Source organism: Verticillium nonalfalfae, assembly GCF_003724135.2.
Source record: "Verticillium nonalfalfae strain VnAa140/NRRL 66861 chromosome Unknown scaffold_45, whole genome shotgun sequence".
In the NCBI taxonomy this organism is placed as follows: domain Eukaryota; kingdom Fungi; phylum Ascomycota; class Sordariomycetes; order Glomerellales; family Plectosphaerellaceae; genus Verticillium; species Verticillium nonalfalfae.
The window spans coordinates 31,096-54,774 of NW_021167270.1; the positions used below are offsets into that span (position 1 = coordinate 31,096).

At 56.6% G+C, this 23,679-nt stretch overlaps 6 protein-coding genes across 6 annotated transcripts; 1 reads left to right on the forward strand and 5 right to left on the reverse strand.

The window, feature by feature from the left end:
- Nucleotides 1-366: 366 nt before the first annotated feature.
- Nucleotides 367-2,136, reverse strand: D7B24_006380 (uncharacterized protein; the record flags this gene model as incomplete). The annotated part of the gene is made up of 5 exons (XM_028640512.1): nt 367-1,220; nt 1,280-1,512; nt 1,564-1,621; nt 1,673-2,053; nt 2,106-2,136. The coding sequence occupies 5 exons, from the start codon at nt 2,134-2,136 to the stop codon at nt 367-369; spliced, it is 1,557 nt and encodes a 518-aa protein (XP_028495263.1).
- Nucleotides 2,137-2,897: 761 nt separating this feature from the next.
- Nucleotides 2,898-3,307, forward strand: D7B24_006381 (uncharacterized protein; the record flags this gene model as incomplete). The annotated part of the gene is made up of 2 exons (XM_028640513.1): nt 2,898-3,086; nt 3,173-3,307. 2 exons carry the CDS (start codon nt 2,898-2,900, stop codon nt 3,305-3,307), a joined length of 324 nt encoding a protein of 107 aa, XP_028495264.1.
- A 378-nt stretch (nt 3,308-3,685) lies between these two features.
- Nucleotides 3,686-6,636, reverse strand: PMA1 (plasma membrane H+-ATPase; the record flags this gene model as incomplete). Its single annotated transcript, XM_028640514.1, has 4 exons — nt 3,686-4,500; nt 4,557-6,156; nt 6,218-6,369; nt 6,426-6,636. 4 exons carry the CDS (start codon nt 6,634-6,636, stop codon nt 3,686-3,688), a joined length of 2,778 nt encoding a protein of 925 aa, XP_028495265.1.
- A 7,704-nt stretch (nt 6,637-14,340) lies between these two features.
- On the reverse strand, nt 14,341-14,606 carry D7B24_006383 (uncharacterized protein; the record flags this gene model as incomplete). Its single annotated transcript, XM_028640515.1, has 2 exons — nt 14,341-14,499; nt 14,586-14,606. The coding sequence occupies 2 exons, from the start codon at nt 14,604-14,606 to the stop codon at nt 14,341-14,343; spliced, it is 180 nt and encodes a 59-aa protein (XP_028495266.1).
- Nucleotides 14,607-19,064: 4,458 nt separating this feature from the next.
- Nucleotides 19,065-20,167, reverse strand: YHM2 (Mitochondrial DNA replication protein yhm2; the record flags this gene model as incomplete). Its single annotated transcript, XM_028640516.1, has 3 exons — nt 19,065-19,119; nt 19,186-19,858; nt 19,942-20,167. The coding sequence occupies 3 exons, from the start codon at nt 20,165-20,167 to the stop codon at nt 19,065-19,067; spliced, it is 954 nt and encodes a 317-aa protein (XP_028495267.1).
- A 1,669-nt stretch (nt 20,168-21,836) lies between these two features.
- Nucleotides 21,837-23,374, reverse strand: CIT1 (citrate (Si)-synthase; the record flags this gene model as incomplete). The annotated part of the gene is made up of 2 exons (XM_028640517.1): nt 21,837-23,138; nt 23,264-23,374. The coding sequence occupies 2 exons, from the start codon at nt 23,372-23,374 to the stop codon at nt 21,837-21,839; spliced, it is 1,413 nt and encodes a 470-aa protein (XP_028495268.1).
- Nucleotides 23,375-23,679: the final 305 nt, after the last annotated feature.

A 23,679-nucleotide genomic window follows, 5' to 3' on the forward strand; every position in this document is an offset into this window, starting at 1 on the left:
GTGGTCGGGCGGCCGCATAATAGGTCGCATTCTGACCAGGGGGCGACGTCCCCAACCTCAAAAGGCCTCTTCCAGGCGTGATGGTTGCACGCACGATTCTGTGCAAGACTCTAGGTGCAAAGGGTTTCATCTGTAGGATACATCCTGTACGAACCGCGGTGGAATATTGATTGTATCATTTTGCATGTCAACCAGTCGCATGCATTACAAACTGGAGCGCCTGCCCCTGTCATACTCATCTGACAACCTGTCCATGAGTACCCTCCCTGAGTCCCAGCCGTCGTCTTGCTTTGTCGATAGCGACACCTATGGATAGTCTGCTGGAAGCATCCTCCCTCGCACGTTTCTGACATGGTAGCTCTCATCTCAAGCCTCATCATCCTCCCCGCTCACGCCTACGGAATACTTCTTCACCACACCTTGATGACCGATCCAGAGACTCGCATGCCTCTCCATCGGCATACTCCGGAACACCAGGCTTCTCACCGGACCCCTCGTTGACGCACGATCCACGGCCGGGGCGCGCAATCTCAGGCCCGAACGCAGCGAGTAGAGAGCCACGCGGCCGTCGTGCGTATCGTGGGCCGCGGCTACGACACCCACGTCCTGGTTGACGTCGAAACCAATATGCGTGTGCGCTTCATTGCGGTATTCGGGGAAGGTGAGCACTGGTGTTGCGGGCTGAACCACTGCCGGGCCCGAGGGCTGCGTGAACCGTCCGTGGTCGCGGCCACGATTCCTCTTCTTCGTCCGTGGGACTTCGGAGCGCGTCTGGGCCGCTGGTTCCATTCTGAGGAAGCGGAGGTCGTAGATATGGAGGTTCGATCGCAAGGCAGCGACGAGTATGTGGTTGGGATTGGACTCGAGGGAACGTAGATGGGTGACGGCGCTGGCAGTTTTAAAGCAGCTCCATGCCTGTGGGGGAGCACGGAGGTCGAGCGTCCTCACTGTGGACGACCGGGTCCCGGCGTAAAGTATGGAGGGGTTTGCGACGTTGAAGGCTTGGGCAAGGACGTCCATTGAAGGAGGCCTTTGGTGGGCCCCATCAGCTTTGGGTGTGATCCAGCTGATATTGTTGTTGGACGTGAGGCGGATGATGCCGTCGTCGGTTGCGAGCGTACAAATCAGTTCGGACGAAGTGGTTGGGGCTGGGGTGGCTAGATTGACAGAGTACGCACGACGGCCTGGCGCCATACGAAAACTCCTGTAGTGGTTGGCTGCTATATATGTTAGTCGCCGTATCCCAAAGAAGAAAGAGCCTTGTTCAAGGAAACCATACGCAACCTAGGGGACCCGAGCTCCCAGAGGGGCCTATCCTCCGTGGGCGAAGTTACTCGCGGTGTAAAGAAGTGAACACCAGGATCGGATGACGGCTCCCGCGTCGTGACGAGGATGCGATTAGAGGGTCGATGGTAGCTGATCGAAGAGACCTGATTACACTGAACAGGCTCCTCGTAGACTAGATTGGTCGTGGTGATGCGTTGCTGCGTCGTTGAGGTTCTCCGGCCCACTCTTGGAGTTGTCAGAAGTCAAGACACGGATTGATACGAGGAGAGCACTGACATTCCACTGCTGTCTGTATGAATATACGTGCTTCTTACAGAGGAAGACTCTGACAAGGCTGCTTCATTCGATTAGCCACCTCACGTATCGCTTCATCGCCGTCACTCACACGTGTAAGCAACCCCAACGCCGGTTTTCGCGTCTTCACCCCCAATCCACAAGCATCCAAGATTCGGCATGGTATCTCTTGGAACGTTATCCACGAATCCCACGTGGTGCCGATCAACAAGCCCTGATGCCCATACTGCAGCAGACACCTCGACGTCTGGAGATCCGATACCAAGCTGGCGGTCGAGGAACCCACCAAGCAGCGGCTCGTGCAGAGCCCTTGCTCGCTTCACATTGCGCTTTGTCCTTTCAGCGCGGGCGTGCTCGGCGGCGGTGTGCTCGCTCTCGATCTTTCGACGCTTGACATTGGCGGCAGACCAAGCGGCAGAGGCAGGTGCCGAATGCGACTTTTCAATCTTGAAGTACTTCTTCTTGACCTCATCTACATGACGTTAACATCGAAGTCGGGTTCGGCAAGAATGGTAGGGAATTACCGTAGTAGTAGCCTGGCAATGAAAGGCTCATGGTGGGTGTAGTGTTGAAGATGGAGCTTGCCAGAGGTGGATTGAGATATCACGTGTTTTCAGCGTCAGGTACCTATGCCCAAAAAGTTTTGCGCGCAGACTGCGACATCACAACTCGCCAGCGTGAGCACTGACTGAGACGCCATTGGCGCCCATTTCTGCTTGCAGCTTGGGTCCTTTGAGAAAGCCACTCCGAATCCGAGTGCAATTGGGTGGTGAAGGTGCACAATTGATCGCCTCAACAAAACATTCAGCCCATCGCTGCTCATTTTCTCGCTCCGCCCCACGTATCGCGTGGGAAACGCGACGACCCCAACCACCTCACCCCCTTCCACAGATTTAGAGACACACACGAATCATCCGCGATGTGAACCCGCAGCGTGAGGCCCGCATAAGCCCCAAACTCAGTTTCCCAGACCAAACCGAACAAGAGCAAAAACCCCATTCTCATGCATCAAACACCCTCAGCTCTGCCGTGCCGTGATCCATTGACCCCTCCATCCAGCCCAACAAGCTGCATGAGGGGAGCTGCCCCTCCCTCCCCCGCCCACCCCTTCGCGTGACGTATCGCTGAACCCCCTCCACCCCGCTTCACGACCATATCAAAACCTCACCATCCCCTCATCCTGACCACACAACCCATCAGCTCGCTACGCACGAAGCACGACATAGTTTCGGCACCGTGTCCCCAGTAGTCAGCCCGCCCACGCACCCACTCACGCGCCCGCCTCGTCTCGCCTCGGAGCAGACGAACCGCCCAAGATGGTCTACACAATCACAGTGCACCTCTACGCGAACGACCACCCGGACTCGATCGACCGTATCAAGGCCAAGCTGATCGAGGCATCCCGCGTCTACGTCAATGACCGCGAGACGGTCAACTGGTTCGTCATGCAGGACGTCCACGACCCCCGCGCCTTCACCATTGTCGAGCGCTTCGAGCAGGAGAGCGTGAGTGCGGTCCGGGCTGTGGTGCCCGCTTCCATATGTGTTTCCCCTGCCTTGTGCCGTCACGCTGACAAGATCCGTCGCCACAGAGCCAAAAGTACCATCTCGAGAACCCGTACTGGAAGACATTCGACCCATATGTGAAGCCTCTCCTGGAGCGTCCCATGGATCTTAGGCGGCACGAGGAGCTCGACACCACCAAGGACGTAGTCGTTCCACAGTGAGATGTCGTTCATGGCAAAAGGGAATTTGGGCGTGATCAATACTTCGCCGCCACAAACGCAACACTGAAGAAAAGAGAGAGACCCGAACAGTCACAATGTGATATAGTCATAGTATTTTTACTGTTTTGGTATTAAAATCAAAGTCTAGGGTATGACGCCCCCAACCACTCCATGCTGCGCCCCTCCGACGGGACGACTTCACCTCCGTTCGACACCGTTCACTAGGTAATCATTATCGATGTGATACGGACATCGCATAATCTAAACACAGGAAAAGAAAGGTTTATGTCCATCGAGACTATCTCCTCTGTACTTCTCCGGTTCCGAGCGTCACCTTTGTTGGGTGGTGACTTGCGCGGTAGCAGCGAGATCGGCCGCTTACTGCGACTTCTCGTGCTGGGTGGAGACGCGCTGCAGAGAGACAACGAAGTCCTCAAGCGAGCGCTGCTTCTGGGAGCCCTTGGGGGACTTGCCGTGCATCATGTTGTCGAAGCCGGCATTGTCCTGGAGGATGTAGTAGACACCGGCGCAGACGCAGAAGACACCGAAGGAGAAGATCCAGATACGGACAACGGCGACAATGCTGGTCTGGCCGTGCTCGAACCAACCAAAGATACAGAAGAGGGTGGCGAGGATGTCGACGATGAAGATAGCACCGGACAGCTGCCACGAGGGGATGGAAGACCAGAAGGGACCGTTGGCACGAGTGATGAAAATCAGCCAGTTCTCAGTGAGAGAGACCTGGAGGAAGACAACCTCGTCCAGGTTACCGAAGTTCTGGACGATACCACCGTTGGGGCCGTGGGCGTACATGGTGGTGACGGTAATCCAGGTGCCGATGGCGAGGACAATGCCGAGGATGACAGAGATTCCCCAAAGCTTGGGCAGGTTCCACTTGACGGGGGCCTTGCTGTAAGGAGCGTTGTCATAGGCGATGGCCAGGGTAGCGATATCAGCGAAAATGGCGATGAAGACAACGAGCTCAATGTTCAGCGAACGGTTGAGGATGGCAATCCAGAGACCGAGGTACAGCTCCATGTGGATGGACAGAGCAATACGGTAGACAACGTAGGAGTACATGCGGTGGAAAATCTGGCGAGAAGTCTTCAGGGCGTCAATGATGGCACCGAGACCAGGGGCAAGGAAGACGATATCGGCGGCAGAGCGGGCAGCGTCAGAGGCACCCTCGACAGCTGGGACGTGTTAGCGACAGGATCGAGACTGGAAGAGCGAGGAGCATAAAACATACCAATACCAGTATCAGCCTTCTTCAGGGAGGGAGCATCGTTGACACCGTCACCAGTCATGGCAACGAGGTAGCCACGCTGCTGGAGAATCTCGACGACGTTGTACTTGTGCTGGGGGAAGACCTCGGCGAAACCATCGGCAGCCTCAACGAAATCGTAGACCTCAGAGCCGGGCATGTCACCACCACCACCGAGACCGAGACGGTCAGCGTTGAAGATGTTGGTACCGAGACCGAGCTGGCGGGAAGTCTCACGGGCAATGCCAACGGCATCACCAGTAAGCATCTTGACGGAAAGACCAAGGTTCTTGGCCTCGTTGACGGTGCGGGCAGTGTCGTGACGAGGGGGGTCAGAGCAGGGCATGATGCCGAGAATCTCCCAGTTGCCCTCACCACGCTTGCGGGCGACACCAAGCGAACGGAAACCACGGGTAGCGAACTCGGCGACCTTGTTCTTGTAGGCCATGTCGATCTCGGGGTCAAGAGGGTGGTCCTCCTCGACAGTCTTGAGAACGAAGAGAGGGGCGCCCTTCACGCAGGTGATGCGCTCACCCTGGGGAGACTGGACGACGGCGGTGACCTTCTTGGAGACGGGGTCGAAGGGGAAGAACTCAAGGACGGAGTACTTGGAGAGAACAGACTTGGCGCGGGGGTAGTAGCGGAGGGACTTGAGGAAGGCCTTGTCAATGGCATCAATACCCTTCTTCTTGCGGGAAGCGGCCAAGCAGGCAGTGAGCATAAGGTCATCGGGCTCAACGCCGGCGACGGTGTAGGGCTCAGCAAGAGAGAGCTTGTTCTTGGTCAGGGTACCAGTCTTGTCAGAGCAGAGAATCTCGACACCAGCCAGGGACTCAATGGCGGACAGCTTCTGGACGATGGCCTTCTTCTTGGCGAGGTAGGCGGCACCGACAGCCATGGTGGTGGTGACGACAGCGGGAAGACCGACGGGGACACCGACGATGAGAATAGCGAGGGTGAAGCGAAGGATCTCGACAATATCGTTGGAGCGGTAGAAGCCAGAAACCCAGACGATGAGGAGAGTGGCAACGACGAGGATCAGGAGAACAGTACCAATGCCGTTGAGGACCTCAGTGAAGTGACCGGTACCGGCAGAGGCAGCGTTGACAAGGGCAGCGGCGCGACCGACGAAGGTAGAGTCACCGGTGGCAGTGATAACAATGAAGGCCTCACCACGCTTGACGGCAGAAGAAGCGTAGCAGTTGTCGCCCTTGTGCTTGTCGACAGCGAGGGACTCGCCAGTGATGGCAGACTGATCAACCTGAAGGAAGGCATCGTCCGTGACAATGCGACCATCGGCGGGAATGATGGTACCATCCTCAACCTGGAGGATGTCACCAGGGACAACCTCGTGGGCCTCGACCTCCTTGAGCTGACCGTCACGGAGGACGACAGCCTTCAGGGCAAGAGTCTTCTTGAGTTCGTCGACAATGCTGCCGGCCTGGAATTCCTGGTAGAAACCAACGACGGCGTTAAGCAGGAGAAGAGCGATAATGACACCGAAATCAACCCAATCCTCGAGACCAGCAGCGAGGACGGCAGCGGCTTCCATGACGAACTGAATAGGTCCGACGAAGAACATGAACTGAAATACGAATTAGATCGCTGAGATCGTTTGAACGACGGCGAGAGCCAATTGAACTTACAAACTTGAGGATGAGGTTCTCCTTCTCCTCCTTCATCTGGTTGGAACCGTACTTGCGGCGACGGTTGAGAACCTCAGCCTCGGTGAGACCGAGACGGGTGTCGGTAGCGAGCTGGTCCTCAGGAATGACACGGGCACCACCAACGGCAGTTTCTGGATCAATTGGGTTAGCGCGGAAATGGTGAGCTGGGTGCTCGGCGGGAACTAACCCTCTTCCTCGTCCTCCTCGATGTGGCCGTCCTGGGACTCGAGGTCCTCGATCAGGGCGTCGATGTCCTCATCTTCATCCTCCTCCTCCTCGACCTTGGGCTTGATGGGAGCGTCGACACCGGTGTCGAGAGGACGGTCCTTCTCCTCAAAGCGGTGGGACTCGATGGGAGTGTTGAGCGCCGGAGCGGCGGCTGAGTTCGACTCGGCCATGGCGAAAGATTTCGCGGTTGTATGCGTCTATAGCAATGAGGTGGTCGAAGGCAGTGTAGGGGGAGTGGACTCGAAAGCTCAAGCACTTGGGTTGTGGGGGGACTCTAGGTATTTGTAGTAGGTCCGGTGGGTCGAACAGGTTCTTAAGGTTCGAGGGCTGAGCTTGCGAGCAGGGCCTAGGAATATTCGGAGATTGCTAGGTTTGTTGCGAACAACAACACGCGCTGGGTGGGGAGTGGAGAGTGTCGAGGCGACGAACGAAGAGTGGGGGAGAGGTCTATCACCGCACGAATGTGAAGAGCAAACGTAAAGGAAGCCTTCGTGGGTGAAGAGAGAAAGGGAAGGAAGGGGAGAAGGAAGGAGGAAGGAAGGCTCTTTAAAAACGAAAGCAAGAGGCAGGCGATGGACAACAAGCGGGCGGCGTGGGACTGTGAGGTGTAAGTGAGAGTGGGTACAGCTCACGGGATGGGTGCGGGTGCACGACACGAGCGACAACAGTGAAGGGCGGAAGCAGCGATGGGCATTGGGGGGGGGGGATGGATGGGGGTGGGAACGGGGGTGGGAGAGACGAGGGCACGGCGACGAGGCAGGCAAGACCGACCAGGACCAGACCAGAACCAAGCGGGACCTAGCAACAACGGAAGAGAACGAGCGTCGAGGAATACGCCGGCGATCTGTCCGGGCGTGGAAGGCACAGAGGTGAGGTGAACGAGCGTCCCAGGTAAGGGAACCCACCGAGCCGAAAGCGACTTTTTTTCCCTCTCTCACTCTGTGCTCATTCTCCAATTGACCTCAATCCCACTCTGGAGCTGGGGCAAAGGGGGGGGTCTGTCTCTGCAAGCCCGGGCTAGAGCCGTCTCTACGAGGTGCTACAAACGGATACCAGGCACACAAGCTCCCACGATCGGCTTGGGGCCGTCTTGGATGGCCTAGGAAGGTACCCCAGAGTGAATGTCAGGTACCTTGGCCTGCATGCCACCCGGGTGGGTTCCACAGATTCCTCACGCCCACAGTGCCTGTGTCGTTGCCCAGGAAGCTATCGCATCGGTGCTGCCCCGAGGCAGAACAATTGCCCGCAAGCAGCCCACGAATGAGGGCAAGGGAGAACCACAGTAGCGCACGTAGCTCCCGAGAAGCTCCTACGGGTCCGAGGACTGGCGAGCGCGAGGGTTCAAGCTCCAGCTGCGGCCTAGGTGAGCTTGGGGGCCACGATGGCCAATGACGACGCCTGGAGTCCAGGGCCAGGGTGGGGGGGTCATGCCACCAACTCTCCACAGGGCGACACAGTGCTGGACACGGTTCAACGGCGAGAAACATTGGATCACTGCACGATCATTTCCGCGCGCATTTCAGACCAGACGTAAACATCCATGGGTCATGACTATGACAGGGCCCACCCTGACCACACTCCTCTCAAAGGGTGAGCCGGCAGAAAGGCAGCGCGAGCGCCGCGCGTGGGGCTTGCGGCGTGGTGTGGAGCGTGCCCTGATGTGGGTCTCCTGCAGAGCAGCTTTGCAGGGAGCCGGGATCTGGGATGAAGAGCGGAGGCCAGGGCCAGGGCCAGACAGGGATGGGGGGAGTGCTGTGGTCGCTGGTGGATGGAGCCGCTCGCTCGCCATCGCCCCAGAGAAAAAAAAAACAAGAGACGAAGCGGCCCTGGATGAGTCGGCTGCGTTACTTGACTTGGCACACGGCGCACTGTGCTCCTCGTCTGGCTGCCGCGGCTCGTTCCAAGCCTTCTAAGCCCGTCGTCGACGCCGATGATGGTCCAGACAGGCCTTTGTCGGGTGCTGTCGCTAGAGTTTACGAGTGTGTTTTCCCGCGGTGAGAGGTAGCAGCCCAGTGCGAGGCAGAAGTCTCTTTTCTCCCCCATCCATCTCTTCGATGCCCGATTTTTTTTATTATGTGCGCGATTTTACTCGTTGTATTCTTTACCCCGTGCCTACCTCCATGTCGCACGAGAAATGTGTGGGTGCTTCAAGTCTATGTTTTGTATATGACGACAGACACAACTGGTTCTCGTCCTCGGGTCCCAGGGCAACCGGCAAGGAAGACGAACAATAGGCATGCTATCCGTCCTGTTCTCGCCTTTTCCTTCCCGTCGCACATCGCACTCGACAACTCCGGTCTGGCGGTCAGCAAAGCCAAGCAAGCACCCATCCATCTCGAGGCAAGCTCCATCGTTTCGGCTTTGGTTCTCGTGTCTCCACGCTTTGTCCATCGTTCCCGTGAGCTGCACCGAAGGAGCTTCTCGAAACGGCTACTTTGTCGCTCGTCCCGAGCCAATTGGGACTTCCGACATGGTCAATTGTGACTTTTTCGCTTTTTTTTTTCTCTCTCGCACGCCAATAGGTCTCTTGTTCGGAGACGTGGCCATTGAGGTGTTTGTTGGTCCCGACCACTGACAGTTATGCCTCATACGTAGAAAGTCCATCCACAGAGGTAGAGGCATCACCAACCCTTGCATCTTGACGTCTGGGGAAATACCCTACATGTACACGGGTAGCTGGACGATGGCTCATCTAATCCCTTCCACAATCATCGGTGGCAAAAGGTTGGACAGACGCCAGCCCTGCAGCAAGCCATATCAAGGGTTTCGCGGGGGCCAAGGCTTGTGCTCGCCTTGGGGGCAAGAGGCCAAGAACACAGGGACCGATCGTGCACACCCCATTCTGTGGTTTGCTGGACATTTTTGACTCTCAGTCGTCGTCATTCAAGTGCGCACGTTGGACGACCAACATGACAGGCTTCAAGCACCAAGCAGACATGTCCCTTTTCGGACTTCGTTTCTGGCTTACATGAACTGGACACCCTTCGTCCATAACGCAATAAGCTTTTCCGGCCCTCACATCCCAAAACTTGGCTGTCGGTCGAGGACGACAGCCCGGGATCTCCCATGCAGCCAGGCCCATCCCAGACTAGCGCGTGGGATTTGCCCCGACTTCGACTCTGTCAGCCAATTGGCAGTGCTGCAGCACATCGGGAAGGCGTGGGATAAATCGGGTTCATCTTAGAGTGGAAGGCGCAAGACACTTGAAATCACCAAGACACTGTGCCTGGCACGCATGCTTCCTCCCCCTCCCTGGCCCACGCTGACTCCGGTTTCCCCCCATTCTTCTCGTCTGAGCAGAGCAGGATTGGGAAGTTGCGAGCAGCGAGCAGTGGGCAGCACCCAACGGCCAGTGGACAGTAGGCAGTGGATAGCACTTGCCTAGAAAGTGGACCAGGTAGCCAGCGCCTGCAGGTGCGATGCATTCCCCAAACCACAATTCCCCGAATCCCTCATTGCTCCGTGCCCCCAAGAACCCACTTGAAGCTCGGCTGTCACCCATCGAAAACATCCATCTATCCGTACAATCCATCATTTTACCCCTTCCAAATCGTAACCCTCGCGCCTTCGAAACCCCCATTGAGGGCTTCAGCCAGAGACATCCAGGGCGGGCAAGACATTCGTGACCACGGTGATGGGACCTTGGGTCTGTGACGACGGCGGCTTGCTGTTTGCAACCATTACTTGACCATTTGCAAATCGACAGCCTCACCAAACCTGTCAGGCTCCGCCGAAACTGCCAGTTTCCAGCTTCTGGCGATCAGGACCAGTTTTTCGACAAAGGATGCCTTGCGACGACAGGCTTGCCTTAGTCATGTCCGCTCCCGTCTGACTCTCTAATTACTGTTTGTTCTCCAATTCGCCCTCCACAACCATCCCACGAGACCAACATGATCCCTGGTACTGCTACTCACGGGCCGCCGCCATCAAGTCTGCAAGCGATAGCCGACACACAAGTGGCCCCGTTCCTACCCTGGTCCCCAGCCTTTCGAATAGAATTGTGCATGGGCGGCGTGCACCCCTACCTGCAAGCTTCGACCCGCGACCTGCACCCCCTTCCAACGGGCAGCTAGATAGCTCTTAGGGCGCCAGTCTCACCATCCGAAGCGTGGGCGCCTGTGTGCCCGCATGCACGGGTCCTCGATTGACCGATGCAGCGCTGTACGCGCCTCGACATGCTGTGCTGTGTGCGGCGCCTCAGTTCGCCATCCTCAGCTGTGCTTTCGGCCAGGCCAGGCCTGCTCCAGCTCTCTCCAGAGCACCGTGACAGAGCTCCCTCCCCGCCTTGGCCCCATCTCCCAAGCCTTCCAGAGGCGGCTATAATGAATGTACCTTCAGACGAAGAGCACATAATTGCCTCGTTGTCGCACAACAAGTGGCCGCCAATGGCGCATCACGGTCTCGCCCTCTTGGTCTTCTGCTGGCTGCCCGACCCTGCGAATAGCATCAATCGTAAACAATATTGGCAGCATGGGCTGGAATTGGCTAAGGGCTGCACCCTTCGTCGTCCAGCCCGCACAGCCGCTTCGCGCGTGACGAAATGCTCGCTGCATTGGGTTCGATGTGCCGACCACGGTCCCGTTCGCACGTCGCAATGAGGGACGCCAGGGGTTCAGCTCCATTGGTCTCCAGAAGTCGCGGCTATTACGGCCTTGTCCCTTGCTCTAGCGGTCAACTACGTCAGGCCAGCGTGAGGTTTTTCCATGGGTCACGGCATACGGCCAGTGTCGGAGGGACTCGGCCTGTCCCAATTCGCGAGTGCGCTTGGTACGACGATGGGGCAAAATGAATGGGCTTCATCTCTAGTCCCTCCACCGAAGCGCCGATAAGGCTAGCAACAGTCGGTCTCAATGATTGTTGTTCCTGGCATTGTTCATCGTTGTCCTCGTCGTCGTCGTTGCATTTGCCTTGTGTGCCCTGAGACAGTGCTTGGACCGAGACGAAAAATAATAAAACAAACAAAAATAAGGAAGCAAGTCCGTGGCATGCTCCTTCCGCTGCCTTCACCTTACCCAGCCAGGTTCAAAGTACAAATTCTCAAGGGCACGAGCACAACACCCGGCGGAGCACAACAAGGACAGGCACAGGATAGCACAACACAGCACAACACAGTACAGAGGAATGTGCACCTTCGGAGGTGGTTCTTGAGAGCACCTCGAGGACGCCGACTCATCCGTACCGTCCTTATTTACGGCATTCGGTGCCATTGCTCATTTCGATGCGGATCCAACAACCACCGATAGGCAAATCACCCCGGGACACCTGGCGCTACCGGCATCTTACCAGGGCAAAAACAAACAACAAGACTCGCAAACTCGCCGACTCTGATCTCCGACTTGTCGCCGCGATGGCCCCCGGACGTCGGTCGGATTGTTGAATTTCAGTGCCGTGTATCCCGTCCAACTCCGTCCGTAGTATCTCAGGCCTGCCGTGTCTTGTTCGTGTACACACAGTACTGCACCTACAGCCGGGATCCTTGCACCACGCCTCACAGAGACGGCACAAGTATGTGCAGCACCAGAATAGTACGGAGCTACGTACTGGCGTTGGCGTGCGCTTGCAGAAGAGCGGTGGCTCAATTCGGCCCAAAAGCCCCACCCCGGAGGCTTCCAAGGCTTCTAGAAAGATTTTAACGAGCGATTATCCCATCGTGTCAGGTGTGCAAGTACTTCACCGAAATCCGAACCCGGCCCAACTCGATCGTCTTGCTTCCGTCGAATGGGGCTTCCCGAAGGGCGTTTCTCTTCTTTGTGACCCCGTTAGCTTGGCTTCCCGAAACTTTTTTTTCGCCCCTCGACAAACATCATCAGCACAAGCCTGGTCGATGCGTGACAGAATCTTCCGTTTATTTGCCTCAGTGACGTCCTTCGGCGCTTCATGGCTTATCGCGATCGGTGCTGAACCTGGGTTTGGAGCTTTGACAAACGGCACGGTGTCTTTACGAAATGGCAATCAACGGGATTTCATGGTAAGGTAGCCAGCCTATGAGGGATTTGATATTCTCGCCAGCGGATTGGCCCCCAAGCCCAGAACGGAATCACCCCTTGCGACGGTCGTCAGGCATACTCGGTCTCTTATTTGTACTGTGTGCCGCTTTCCCGCGTCACCCACATCGACAAATCGATGGGTCATCCCAGCACCGAGTGCCCTTAGTCGCACTGGTTCCTGGATTTGTTCGTCCCCTTACCCCACCGATCGGCTGCTGGGGTCGACAGCATTCGCTGGCTGGCGACCAAGTTTTCTCCAACTGCCAGCCTGTCCGCCTTGAAACGAGACCGGCTTTGGCCCATGTACCGTAGCCGGTCGCCTCCCGGGATATTCTCTCTCGACGTTCGTGATGTCGGCCGAGTCAGCGCTTTTGCCACGAGATGGACTCTTTCGTCACCCGTGTCCGATGCCGCAGAGTCGGTGAGTGAGTACAGCAGTGGGTGCTCCAATAAAGACAACGACAGCGATAACCTCACCGCGCATTGTGTCCGAGTGGCACTTGCTGGGTCCCCGTTCGTACTGTTCACGGTATCAATAGTGTCGAATTGATATGCTTTTTTGATCGACATTTCAAGGGCTCTAGTTCATTCTTTAGTCACATGCTGATGGGAACGGGCCTATTCACACAAGACCAAGAAGCCGCACGGTGGCAAGCTGCGAGGGCCATGCGGCGATGTTCCCGTACTCAGCCTGTATCACAGGAAGTCGCAACGTTGCTGATCGTCGCGATATGACCTTCGATTGACACAACTGTATTTGCCGGCAGTTCTCCGACACGCCACCGATGACAACGGGGCTAGTTGACGCTCCCCAGCTTTGCGAGTCGAGGACGGTCAGTCCGCCGCCTTGGACATGTCAGCAGAGGTACAAGACGCACCCGCGTTAACGCCTAGTCTTTACCAAATGCAACAGGGCCGATTCTGCCACTGAGGACTGATCGATTTTTTTTTTCTTTCAACGTGTTGATTTGCCTCCCTTTGTCTCCGGCTCCCAGAAGCGCCAATTGTGAAGCCCTCGCTAATCCCGTGTTGCTGGTAACTGTCGGCGATGAAATGCTGCCGGCCGACTCATCAGAGCAGGCAATCGGCATTCCGCACGCCGACTTGGCCGTTCTGTTATCCAGGGCTATCAACGAGCAAAGACTACTGGTTGAGACATGTCAAACCCTGCTGATTCGACTGACCGACTCCCTCCCCCCCCCCCCCCCCCCCCCGGGCCCAAACGGTGAGACAGACCAACTAGCCAGGAATCAAATCGAGACTGGTCGTTGTTGAACCCTGCCAAGGTCGTGGGAGTGCTCACAGCCGAGACGGTCGCGTTGCATCGCATCGCATCGTCATTCATCTTCATCATTGCCATTATTGCCTTCCTCTTCCCCCTTCCAGGCACCCCGGCCCTTGACCCTGACGCCCCCGGATATTGGCACTATCCACATAGATATCGCCTATGGAGCTCCGTGCGAATTGTGTAAACGGGGCGATTTATGACTGTTTGTTTACATGGTACACTGCTGGCGAGACAGTTGGTCGAGAGAGGGAGTGGGATTGTGTTTTGCTGTCCCTGGAAATTACCTCAATCTCTTTTCTGCCTCGAATGCCGCCAGAAAAGCGAGAAATCGCTCAGGCGCGGTTGTGCCTGTCGATCGCCAAGGCCGAAGGGAGAATTGGTCCAACAGCCGTATGAGAAGCCAATTCTGTCCGTCCGCCGCGAGCGTGGTGTCGAGATTTGCCATTCGCGAAACGTAAAGATAGGCGTGTCCGGCGAAACTTGTCTTTCTTTGTTTGCCTTGCTCGCCCCTGCCTCCCGCCCCTCCATCACGACTGTCAAGTTTTTGGAGAGATCAATTAAGCCTGAAACAGAGGGACGGCAACTTCGAAACCTGCGATCTAGGGCTCTCGGTCCTCGTCCTCGTTGACGTGGGATTCGGACATCCTCCCGGTGGCTGGTGGCTTCGTAGCGTGGGACGTGATGGCGACGTGATGAGGCACGGGGCGCCCGCGCCCTGTGGTTCTCCTCGCAGACGCAGGCCCTGTCTGTCTGTCTGTCTGTCTGTCCTGTCAGCCTTGGTTGCTGAGGCCACCGCTGATCCAGCGTGACTCGGACAAGGGGTTGGCCTTTGTTTCTATCCTACCATCCTGCGACGTCCGGCCATGTCGCTTACTGAGGTCTGTTCCTTGCCCGTGAGCCCTGGGGCTGGAGGGCCGAGCTTTGAAGGGAAACGTTCTTCAAGATGCCGTGTTCACCCGTCGCCCTCACCCGTCGCGCGCCGCCGCTGTGCCCGCAATCGAAAGCTTGCGAAACAACCATCATCAAACAAGAGGGGACGCAAAACACATGGCGCCATCCCCCAACCTACATTCGACATCTCCAATTAGGCTCTCGTATAGCTCCCCACGAACGTCCTACTGGAATGCTGGCTTTTTTGATCTTCAGCTCAGTGGCATCATGAGGGCCAAGTCGAGGCATGTCGTTGAATTGCCCGTCTGTTTCGCCAAGTCGCCTCAAGTGCGCTCTGCCCTCGGGTTCGCCAAGAATGAGTTCCAAGCCTTGGCCTACGCGCACTAAGCTTTCTTGGACCGCGAATCCCCCAAACGTCAATGTGCTTGGCTGTGAAAGGAGTTGTTCTTTTTTAGAGGATGCCTGCAGTGCCCCTGCTTGGTATTCTGCCAATTGTACATCCGTGACCATAGAGCCTCGATTGGCTGTTCCGCATTGCGTGGCGCAAAGTCGTCTTTACGGCTTGTATCATGACATGTTGCAGAAGGTGAGATCGCGTCTGCTTGACAAGGTGCCCGTACGCAGAACGCATTTGTTTTGTCCACACCACCTGGCATTCTTCTGTGTCGGTGTGGGCAATCATTTTTGGGTTTGTTTCAATCTGATGTGAGCGCCGGCCCCGCCCGTGTTTGTCTGGTCCTTTTGAGGGGTGTGCTCATTCATGCGACAGCCCGAATGATGGGCAGGACAGCATGGCTGTGCCGGGCTGTCATGTTTCGGGCTGTGTATGTTAATTTTGACGTCGCTGGGAAGGCGCACAGTAGACGGGTCTGTCTCGTGCAAACCGCGATGGATGGAATGTTTCCGTGCCTCATTCATCGCTTTGGCTAACACTGTCTGAGGATCACGATGAGGAGGATGGGGGGTGCTAATTTGCGATACCAATCGCGATGACTGTAATGCGTGACCACCGAACTCAACTCGAGCATCAATTCCCTTTGATCCTCATCCCGCGATGGTCTGGCTCGTAGGGACGACTCTGCCAAGAGATTTCTGCTTCACCTGCGGTGAGGGGTTGCTCTCGGGTCATTCTGGTTCGTGTTGAGGGAGTTGGCACTGGGCGTCTCACGTCTAAGCCTCGCCCTGTGTCTCGGCGACATTGATCTTGGCAAAATAAGCTGCGTGACGCTCTACCCTGTCTCTCTCCCCTCTTGTGCCCTCCCCCCTTCCGATCGATGGGCATGTGATTACGATGGGGAAGGGCGATGGGAGAAATAGATCTCTTTGGTAATGTTCGTGACTGTCCTGCGTATCGGCGAGTTCGGAATAGTGAAACGTGGGGGAATGGCAGATACCCAAGGTAAGTCATGTCGAGGGAGAGCCAACTGGGTGGATCTGATCTGCGGGCGATTTTCATCTCTTTCTCATCAGGGCTACAATGGTGGAGGGTTTATTGGGAGTTTGTAGATCTAGAGAGTGCTTGGCGGCGATAGTTGGGGTTCACCACTTTTGATGATGTGTTATTTCGATAGGCCCCCCTTTGGATGATCAGAGGAAAGGGTGGGCGGCGCTTCCCATCTGAACTTGGCCAGTGACTTCCAGCGGCCATTGTCGGAGTTCGGTTTTTATGGAGATTCCCTGACTGCGGCGCGGACCGCGACAGCGATGACGGTGCGGACGACGTGTCCGAGACGGATGGTGCATGTGCTGTGTGAAGATGTCTGATCGGCAGGCAGACTCGGATCATAGCTCATGTGTTGGCGGTGGAGTTGCAGTCGCTGGGACGTCATGAGCTGCGATCATCGACAGCTCTGCGGAAGGTAAAGAAACTCTCTGCAGAGAGCAGATCTATTTTGGTCGAGTTGTTTCGGTGCTGCAAATAACATATTGGCGGGTGGCAGGCCAGTCTGGTTGTATTTTGACATCATGTTAATATCCGCGACCTTTATGTGTTGAACGTTGCAAATACAACAGAGCCAAATCTATTAGTATATCCTACCTGGCGTGGGAAATATTACACTCTTGCTTTCCATAATCAAGTATTGCATTGTGATATGTGTCGTTCACGTTGTATGTTCAGAGCGGAATCGCGTTGTCCTTAAATTGCGAAAGTCGTGATATCCATGAAATATCGTTAGCTGAATTTGAATGGAAGACACAACACGGGATCAGAATAGAGCAAATACATGTTCCTTCGCATGTGAATTATATTATTCAGTATGCCTTTAGATATGTTCCATGCGTGTAACGTCATGCAACGTGGATGCTGACTGTGACGGATTCATCTAGCAGGACACACCACATTATGTCTACAGCAGGATCGTTCACCCCATGATACTGCTCACATCTTACCTGACACCGGTACCATGGTTGACTTGGTCTCACCAATGGTTTCTCTCTGATACTCACAGTTCATCCGCGATTAACAAGGTGACGAGTGAAAACGAAGTGTTCTTTGAAAGTGCCCAAGATGTGTTGGCCTGAGAAGACATTGAAGCTGCCAACCTGCTCACCAAAAATGCACACACACTCTATCTTGAATAGTCGATAACACATCGGAAGCAGATGGCCACTGAGTCAAAACACTGAACTGTGTCCGATGCTCGGTAGAATTTACCTTGTGCGCCCCCGTCAGGGTGTGCAACCTGCACCACCGCGAAGCTTCTCCAGCTCGAGCAGTGAATGTCACAGCCCAACCATAGCCAACAACGCTACCGAGTGCTTCTTTTACAACTCCTAGCTAAAGTTCGTGAGTACTTCGAAAACCCAATATGTTCCGAGATTGCCCGCCAAGAATAAGTAGAGCAGGGTGAGGGTAATTTAGAGGCTTTCGCTTTCTCAAGAGTAATCCGCTCTTCCAAATCACATGTGGCTAAAAGCACCACAGCTGATCTATACTCTTGCTTAATACTGTGACCAATCCCGAGAAGACGAGCCAATGACTCTTTATATTTGAACGCTGGGCTGTCCACACCATGGGTGCCTTCCGAAGAAGAGGACCGAAACACTGACGACACAAACAACCGTGTCTGGTGAACGGCAATGAGTAACATACCTCGTTCGACACGCTCCAACCATACCGAATCAGCAGAGTAAAGAGTATCAGGCTTTTACAGCCGAGGAACCTGCAAGAGTACACGAGATATCCCACTTCACCTCTGCCAGACACGCCTCCTCAGCTACGACATGGCAAAACCCAGGAGCATGGACGAAAGAGAGACCTCTGGTAGAGCAACGTATCAACTGTCATGTATCTACTGGGCGTCAGCAGAGAACAGATTCAGAAGGGACTCTCACGTCAGACCAGACATCTGCGCTCCGAGCATGGATTGCCCCCTTGAAGCCTCCGCCGACGTCAGCCGAAGCCGGAGATTCGACCTGATGAGCAGTGTCTGGTTCGTGTATCTTGACTTATACATCACAGCCTATCCTCCGAGTAGTGTTGTAACAGTTCTTCGTCTGTTGCTGATAGTGTGGCAGGGAAACATCACGATCGTAGTCCTTCCACAGAGGTCAACTAGCTCTCCAATGAACCATAGGACTTGTATCGATGACACATGTTGGACTGAGTAAGAAGTAGGCAATCTTTGCACTTCTCCCCACTGATGCTCGAGATATGCAAGACTAAATACGGACGACTGTTCGGGACTTCTTGAAATCATGGCCCCCAGGTGAACTGATGGTGATGAGGAACCTCTACCGTCCTTCAACAGTAGCTTTCCAGGGGAGCGATGGCCCAATCAAGCCGGCTATGGCATACCCAGCGCCACTCCATCATCTTCAGCAGGTCGACTTAGCAACTTGATGTCAACGCCGGAAGCCCTACTGTTGAGCGACGTCTAGCGCCAACGGAGAGCACGACAGCATGACGAAGGCATACAGACTAGCGGCCGTAGTTGAGCGATCAGTGACTGGCAAGGAGCTGCTTGTATGTTCCCTCCGACCTATGTGGTGTGAGTACAAGTTCAACCTTATGGTTTCAGCGCGATTCTCAACGACATACCAACAATCATCATGTACGTGAGAAAGTATATGGGAGAATCGCACGATTACATCCCCTGAGACCCCTGGCTAGTCGTGCTACGCAATTCCATGTCATTACCACAGCACACGAAAGGCACGTCACGGCAGAACGGAGGAGGCCCAGCCAACCAAGTCTATAATATCCGGAAGCGCACATGGGCATTCGCCATCCATCCGCATACGGCATGTGGGCGAGTCTAGAACCAGAGAAAACTACAACAGAAAACGCAAATTACAGCAGGAGTTCTACGTCGCTAGGACAGCATCGCCGTCGACAGATGATGGTATGATTCGAGAAATTTCGAGGGGCCTCCGTCTGGCTGTGGTCGGGTTCCCTCTCTCCATTTCCGCGACTGGAGAAATACGGCGCTTAGTGCTTCGCAGTGACGTCGTCACCGGTGAGCTTCTCAACGTAGGTCTTGGCCCTGTGTAGCCCGAATTATGATTAGTACATGTCATGTCAAGAACACGAGAGCATGGCAAATACTCACATGTCACCCATGGCAACCATGCAGATGGTCTGCCAGATACCGAGACCGATACGGGGCGCGACACCACGGTAGAGACCGCGGATGCCGTTGGTGTCGTAGATGTAGCGGAAGGTGTTGCCGACGGTCATCTTCTTGGGCCGGTTGGGGTCCTCCTTCTTGCTCTGCATCTCGACGCGGATGACCTCGATGGGCTGGTTCCAGGCGCTGAGGCCACCGCCGAAGGCACTGGCAAGGATCTTCTCCCAAGCGGCCAGCTTCTCGCCGCCCTCCTTGCCGGTGGCGCGGCGGATGCCCTGCTCGGCGAGACGCGACAGACCGAAACGGGAGCCCCAGTTGGTCATCTGGCGAATGGCGACAGCGTTGACACCCTTGTTGATGCCACGGACGCCCTCGCGGCGGTAAATGTCCATGAAGGTGGCAAAGGTACTCTGGGGCACGACGCCGGCGGCGGCCTGCTTGTGCTTCGTGATCTCGACCGTCTTCATGCAGGTGCAGAAGCCCATGGTGGCGTAGGCCTGAGCAACACCACCGACGACACCACCAGTGATACCGCCGGTGAACTCGGAGGCGCCAGCGGCGCGCGCGTAGTACTCGGCCTCGGAGGCGACGAAGAGCAGAACGGCACCCTTGGTGGAGGCTTCGATCCAGGCCCAGGGGATGAGGCCCTGGTAGACTGTGTGCACGGGGTGGTCAGCAATTGCATTGCGCGGCGCCCGATGCTTCGCGAGCACTTCGGTAGGACACAGAGAGACTCACAGCCGAGAACACCGCCGCGAGACCAGATGCGGCCGAGCGAGGTCGTGAAGCCGTCGCCACGGTTGGCGGCCATGGTGGTCTTGACGACCTCGAGGGGCTGGCCAAGGGTGGTGACCTCAAACATGTTGAGACCGGCACCGAGGAGCAAGTTGGAGAACTTGACGGGCTTCTTCTCCAGCTTCGCGGGCTCCCCGATGGGGGCGGGAACGTGGGCGACGGCGACCATGGCTCTTGTTGGAAGGTGACGATAGGGGGCCCTGACCAAGGGGAGAGTGTGCTTCTTCGCGGAGTGTGGTGAAAACGGGGAGGGAGCGAGTAGTAGTGGAAGGAAAGGGAGGACTCGGGTAACGTCCGGGGAGGGGACTGGAGAGTAGACTGGAAAGTGGAGCGGGATGCAACGAGCTGCGATGAACGTGAATGTGGAGGTGGAGGTTTGATGGCCAGGCCGAGGATGAAGACGATGCGAGATGGTGGTTTACCGCGCTCTGGTTCAGGGAGGTGGGCAGGGACGACCTCTAAGCACGTGGAAGCAGCTCGAGGCCACATCAGGCTGTGCTTTGCTGGCCGGCTTGCTCATCCTGCCTCGCCCGCCCGCCTCGCCTCGCCCAGCAGTTGGGCAGAGACCAGTGAGCGACAGCGCCCCTTACAGCGCCTCAGCGTCTGCACGGCCTCGCTGGGGGCACTCATCTCAGCCCCCCCCCCCAAGGTCTCAAAGCGAGGAAAGCAATGGTCGCCTCTCACTCGTCGGGATTTTCTGGCGCTCGCTCATCACTCCCCAAAAAGCTCCCACTATTGTGGGCGCAGACGGTACAAGCCGCCTCCGTATCGGCTATGCTTCTGTGTGTCCCTCGGCCGTCTCCATTGATTCGGGACATCTCGTGCGACAACATGACACCGCGACAATCGGAGGCGGGCCTGCATGAGGGGTGTTCAGCGATTATCAGTCTTCACGCGTGTTTTCATTCGTCTCGAAGCCGTGTTCCGCCCTGAAGCTGGCAGTCGTAGAGCTTGCCCCCTCGGCGACGAGCTCGTAATCCGGTGCGTGGTACTCGGTGACCGGTACATGGCTCGCAGGTACCGGCTGGTTGCAGCTCGACCGTGGTTGGTCGATACCATGGCCCGCTCCAACAGGCCAGAGCCAGCCAGCCCCAAAAGGAGCTCGACAGCTCCCCAACCTTGTGCCGCTCGACTCTCAACAGCTGCGCTGCTTTTTGCTGGCGGCCCCCCCTTGGCGCGTGCGGGAGCTCAACGCAAAATTCCGTGGGGAACTTCCGACGACCGGACCGCCATGCTGTACAAGCAAAGCCAAGCAATCCAGGCAAGCCATGCACCGACACAACTGATACATTGGACATTTCTTTTTGTTTCTCCTTGTCTTTCTACCATTGGTCAGTTGTATGAGGCTCCAACTCCGACCCACGGGGGATTCGCGCTGTTCGCACAGCCTTACAGTTTTACGTTCACCTTGCCCAAGGATCAACTGTCATGAGACGAAACGGGGCACCAGAAGAGAAGAAGTAAGAACCAAACGAGCCGTATTCTGAGCCTAGGGTTATCTGAGAAAGCATACACGACCTTCTCCGCTCCGTTCCCTTTTCTCCCTCCACCCAAGCAGTAATAGTAAGAGTTGTATGTAGTATTGTACAAGCGCAAGTGGATTGGTATCGTTCCGAAGCTTCGGTTCCGTCGTCTTCTATCCACCCCGACTGAAGCAACACTTTTCTGGGTTGTTCGTGATGGCTTCCCGGTCCTGATCTCCTTCTATCGTGTCATGTCGCTATTGGAAAACTGTACGACAGTTCACGTCGTCTGGCGCGCGCCTTCGCCCGCGCCCTCACCGCACCCCTGGTTCTCTCTCTCTCTCTCTCCCTCTCTCTGCATTGCTCGCTGCCCATTTACAGCTTCTTGCAAATCTCGATCCACTTCTCGGTGGAGAAAGACTTGGGGCGCTCAATGGGGGCACCGACGGCGCGGTCAATGATGAGCTGGGGAAGCACACCAATGGCGCGGGACACACCGAAGAGAACGGTGTAGAAGTTGGCCTCGGTCAGACCGTAGTGCTGGAGGAGCACGCCAGAGTGGGCGTCGACGTTGGGGTAGGGGTTCTTGGTCTTGCCGTGCTCGGTCAGGACGCCGGGGGCGATCTTGTAGACCTGGCTGACGAGCTTGAACATGGGGTCGTCGGGCATGTGGGCCTGGGCGAAGGTGCGCTGGGCGCTGTAGCGGGGATCCGTCTTGCGGAGGACGGCGTGGCCGTAGCCGGGCACGACACGGCCGGCGTTGAGGGTCGACCAGAGGTAGTCGGTGATGGACTTGTCCGAGAGGTCGTCACCAACCGACTTCTTCATGTCGGTGAGCCAGTTGAGGACCTCCTGGTTGGCGAGGCCGTGCAGGGGACCGGCGAGACCGTTGAGGCCGGCGGCCACGGAGAGGTAGGGGGAGCTGAGAGCGCTGCCGACGAGGTGGGTCGTGTGGGCGCTGACGTTGCCACCCTCGTGGTCGGTGTGGATGGTCAGGTAGAGACGCAGCAGCTCAATGAAGCCCTCGTTGCTGCCGAAGCCAAGCTGGTTGGCAAAGTTGAAGGAGTAATCCTTGTCCTTCTGGACCTCGGCGACCTTGCCGCCCTTGAAGACGTTCTGGTAGATGCGAGCCGCAATGGTGGGCAGCTTGGCAATGAGGTCCATCGAGTCCTCAAAGGTGTAGCCCCAGTACTCCTTCTTGTTGACGCCCTTGGCGTAAGCCTTGGCGAAGGAGGAGGAGTGCTCAAGAGCAGTGACGGCGAGGGAGAACTGCGCCATGGGGTGCAGGTCGGTAGGGCAGTGGTCGATGAGCTCCTCGACAAACTTGGGGAGGTCGGCACGGGCGGCCCACTCGGCGGACAGGTCGCGGACCTGCTGCTCGGTAGGGACCTCGCCGGTCAGGAGGAGCCAGAAGAGACCCTCGGGGAGGGGCTCCTTGCCGCCGGGTGCCTTGGGGAGAAGCTCCTGGCACTCGGGGATGGTCTTGCCGCGGAAGCGGATACCCTCCTCGGAGTCGAGGACGGAACCCTCCCAGACAAGACACTTGACGCTGCGGGCACCGCCGTAGACCTGGTCAAGGGTGACCTTGTCGACGACCTTGGAGCCATGCTCCTTGCGAAGGGCCTTGATCTCCTCGATCTTCTCGGGAAGAAGCTCAGCGAAGCGCTCCTTCAGGGTCTAGGGAGCGAGAGACGGGTTAGTTCAATCGTCGCCAATGAAGGACTGCACCGAATGGCCGCAGCATTGAGGGCGCAGATGCGAAGCATCGTGGGCCTCTCAACCGCGAAGGGAGACCGTCGTACCTGGGACTTGGCCGAGTAGCAGCGAGCGGCCTGGAAAGCCGAAAGCCTGGTGTTGTTGGCCCGGAGCGAAGCTCGCAGGGCAGAGGAGCCGATGCGCGACACGGAGGCCATTGTGAAAGAGGATATTCAGGAGTATGAGGAACTGCTGAGATGGATAGTCGGGAGGGGGATGGAGAAGGAGAGGAAGTGAAAGGAGAACAGGTTGGCAGAAAAATGCGCATTCGGGGAAAAATACGGCGGAGCCAAGGTCGGCGTCCGGGTGCTGGCCTGGCGCGGCTTGCGCACCTTCACACCTCAGGAAGCCAGCCACCAAGGCCCCCCCCCCAAGCCTCACCCCCCTAGTGCTTGGGCAGGTCACACAGGTCAACCAAGCCTAGCACGGCCGTTCCGGGAGTCGCAGGGGGCGGCCTGAGTTG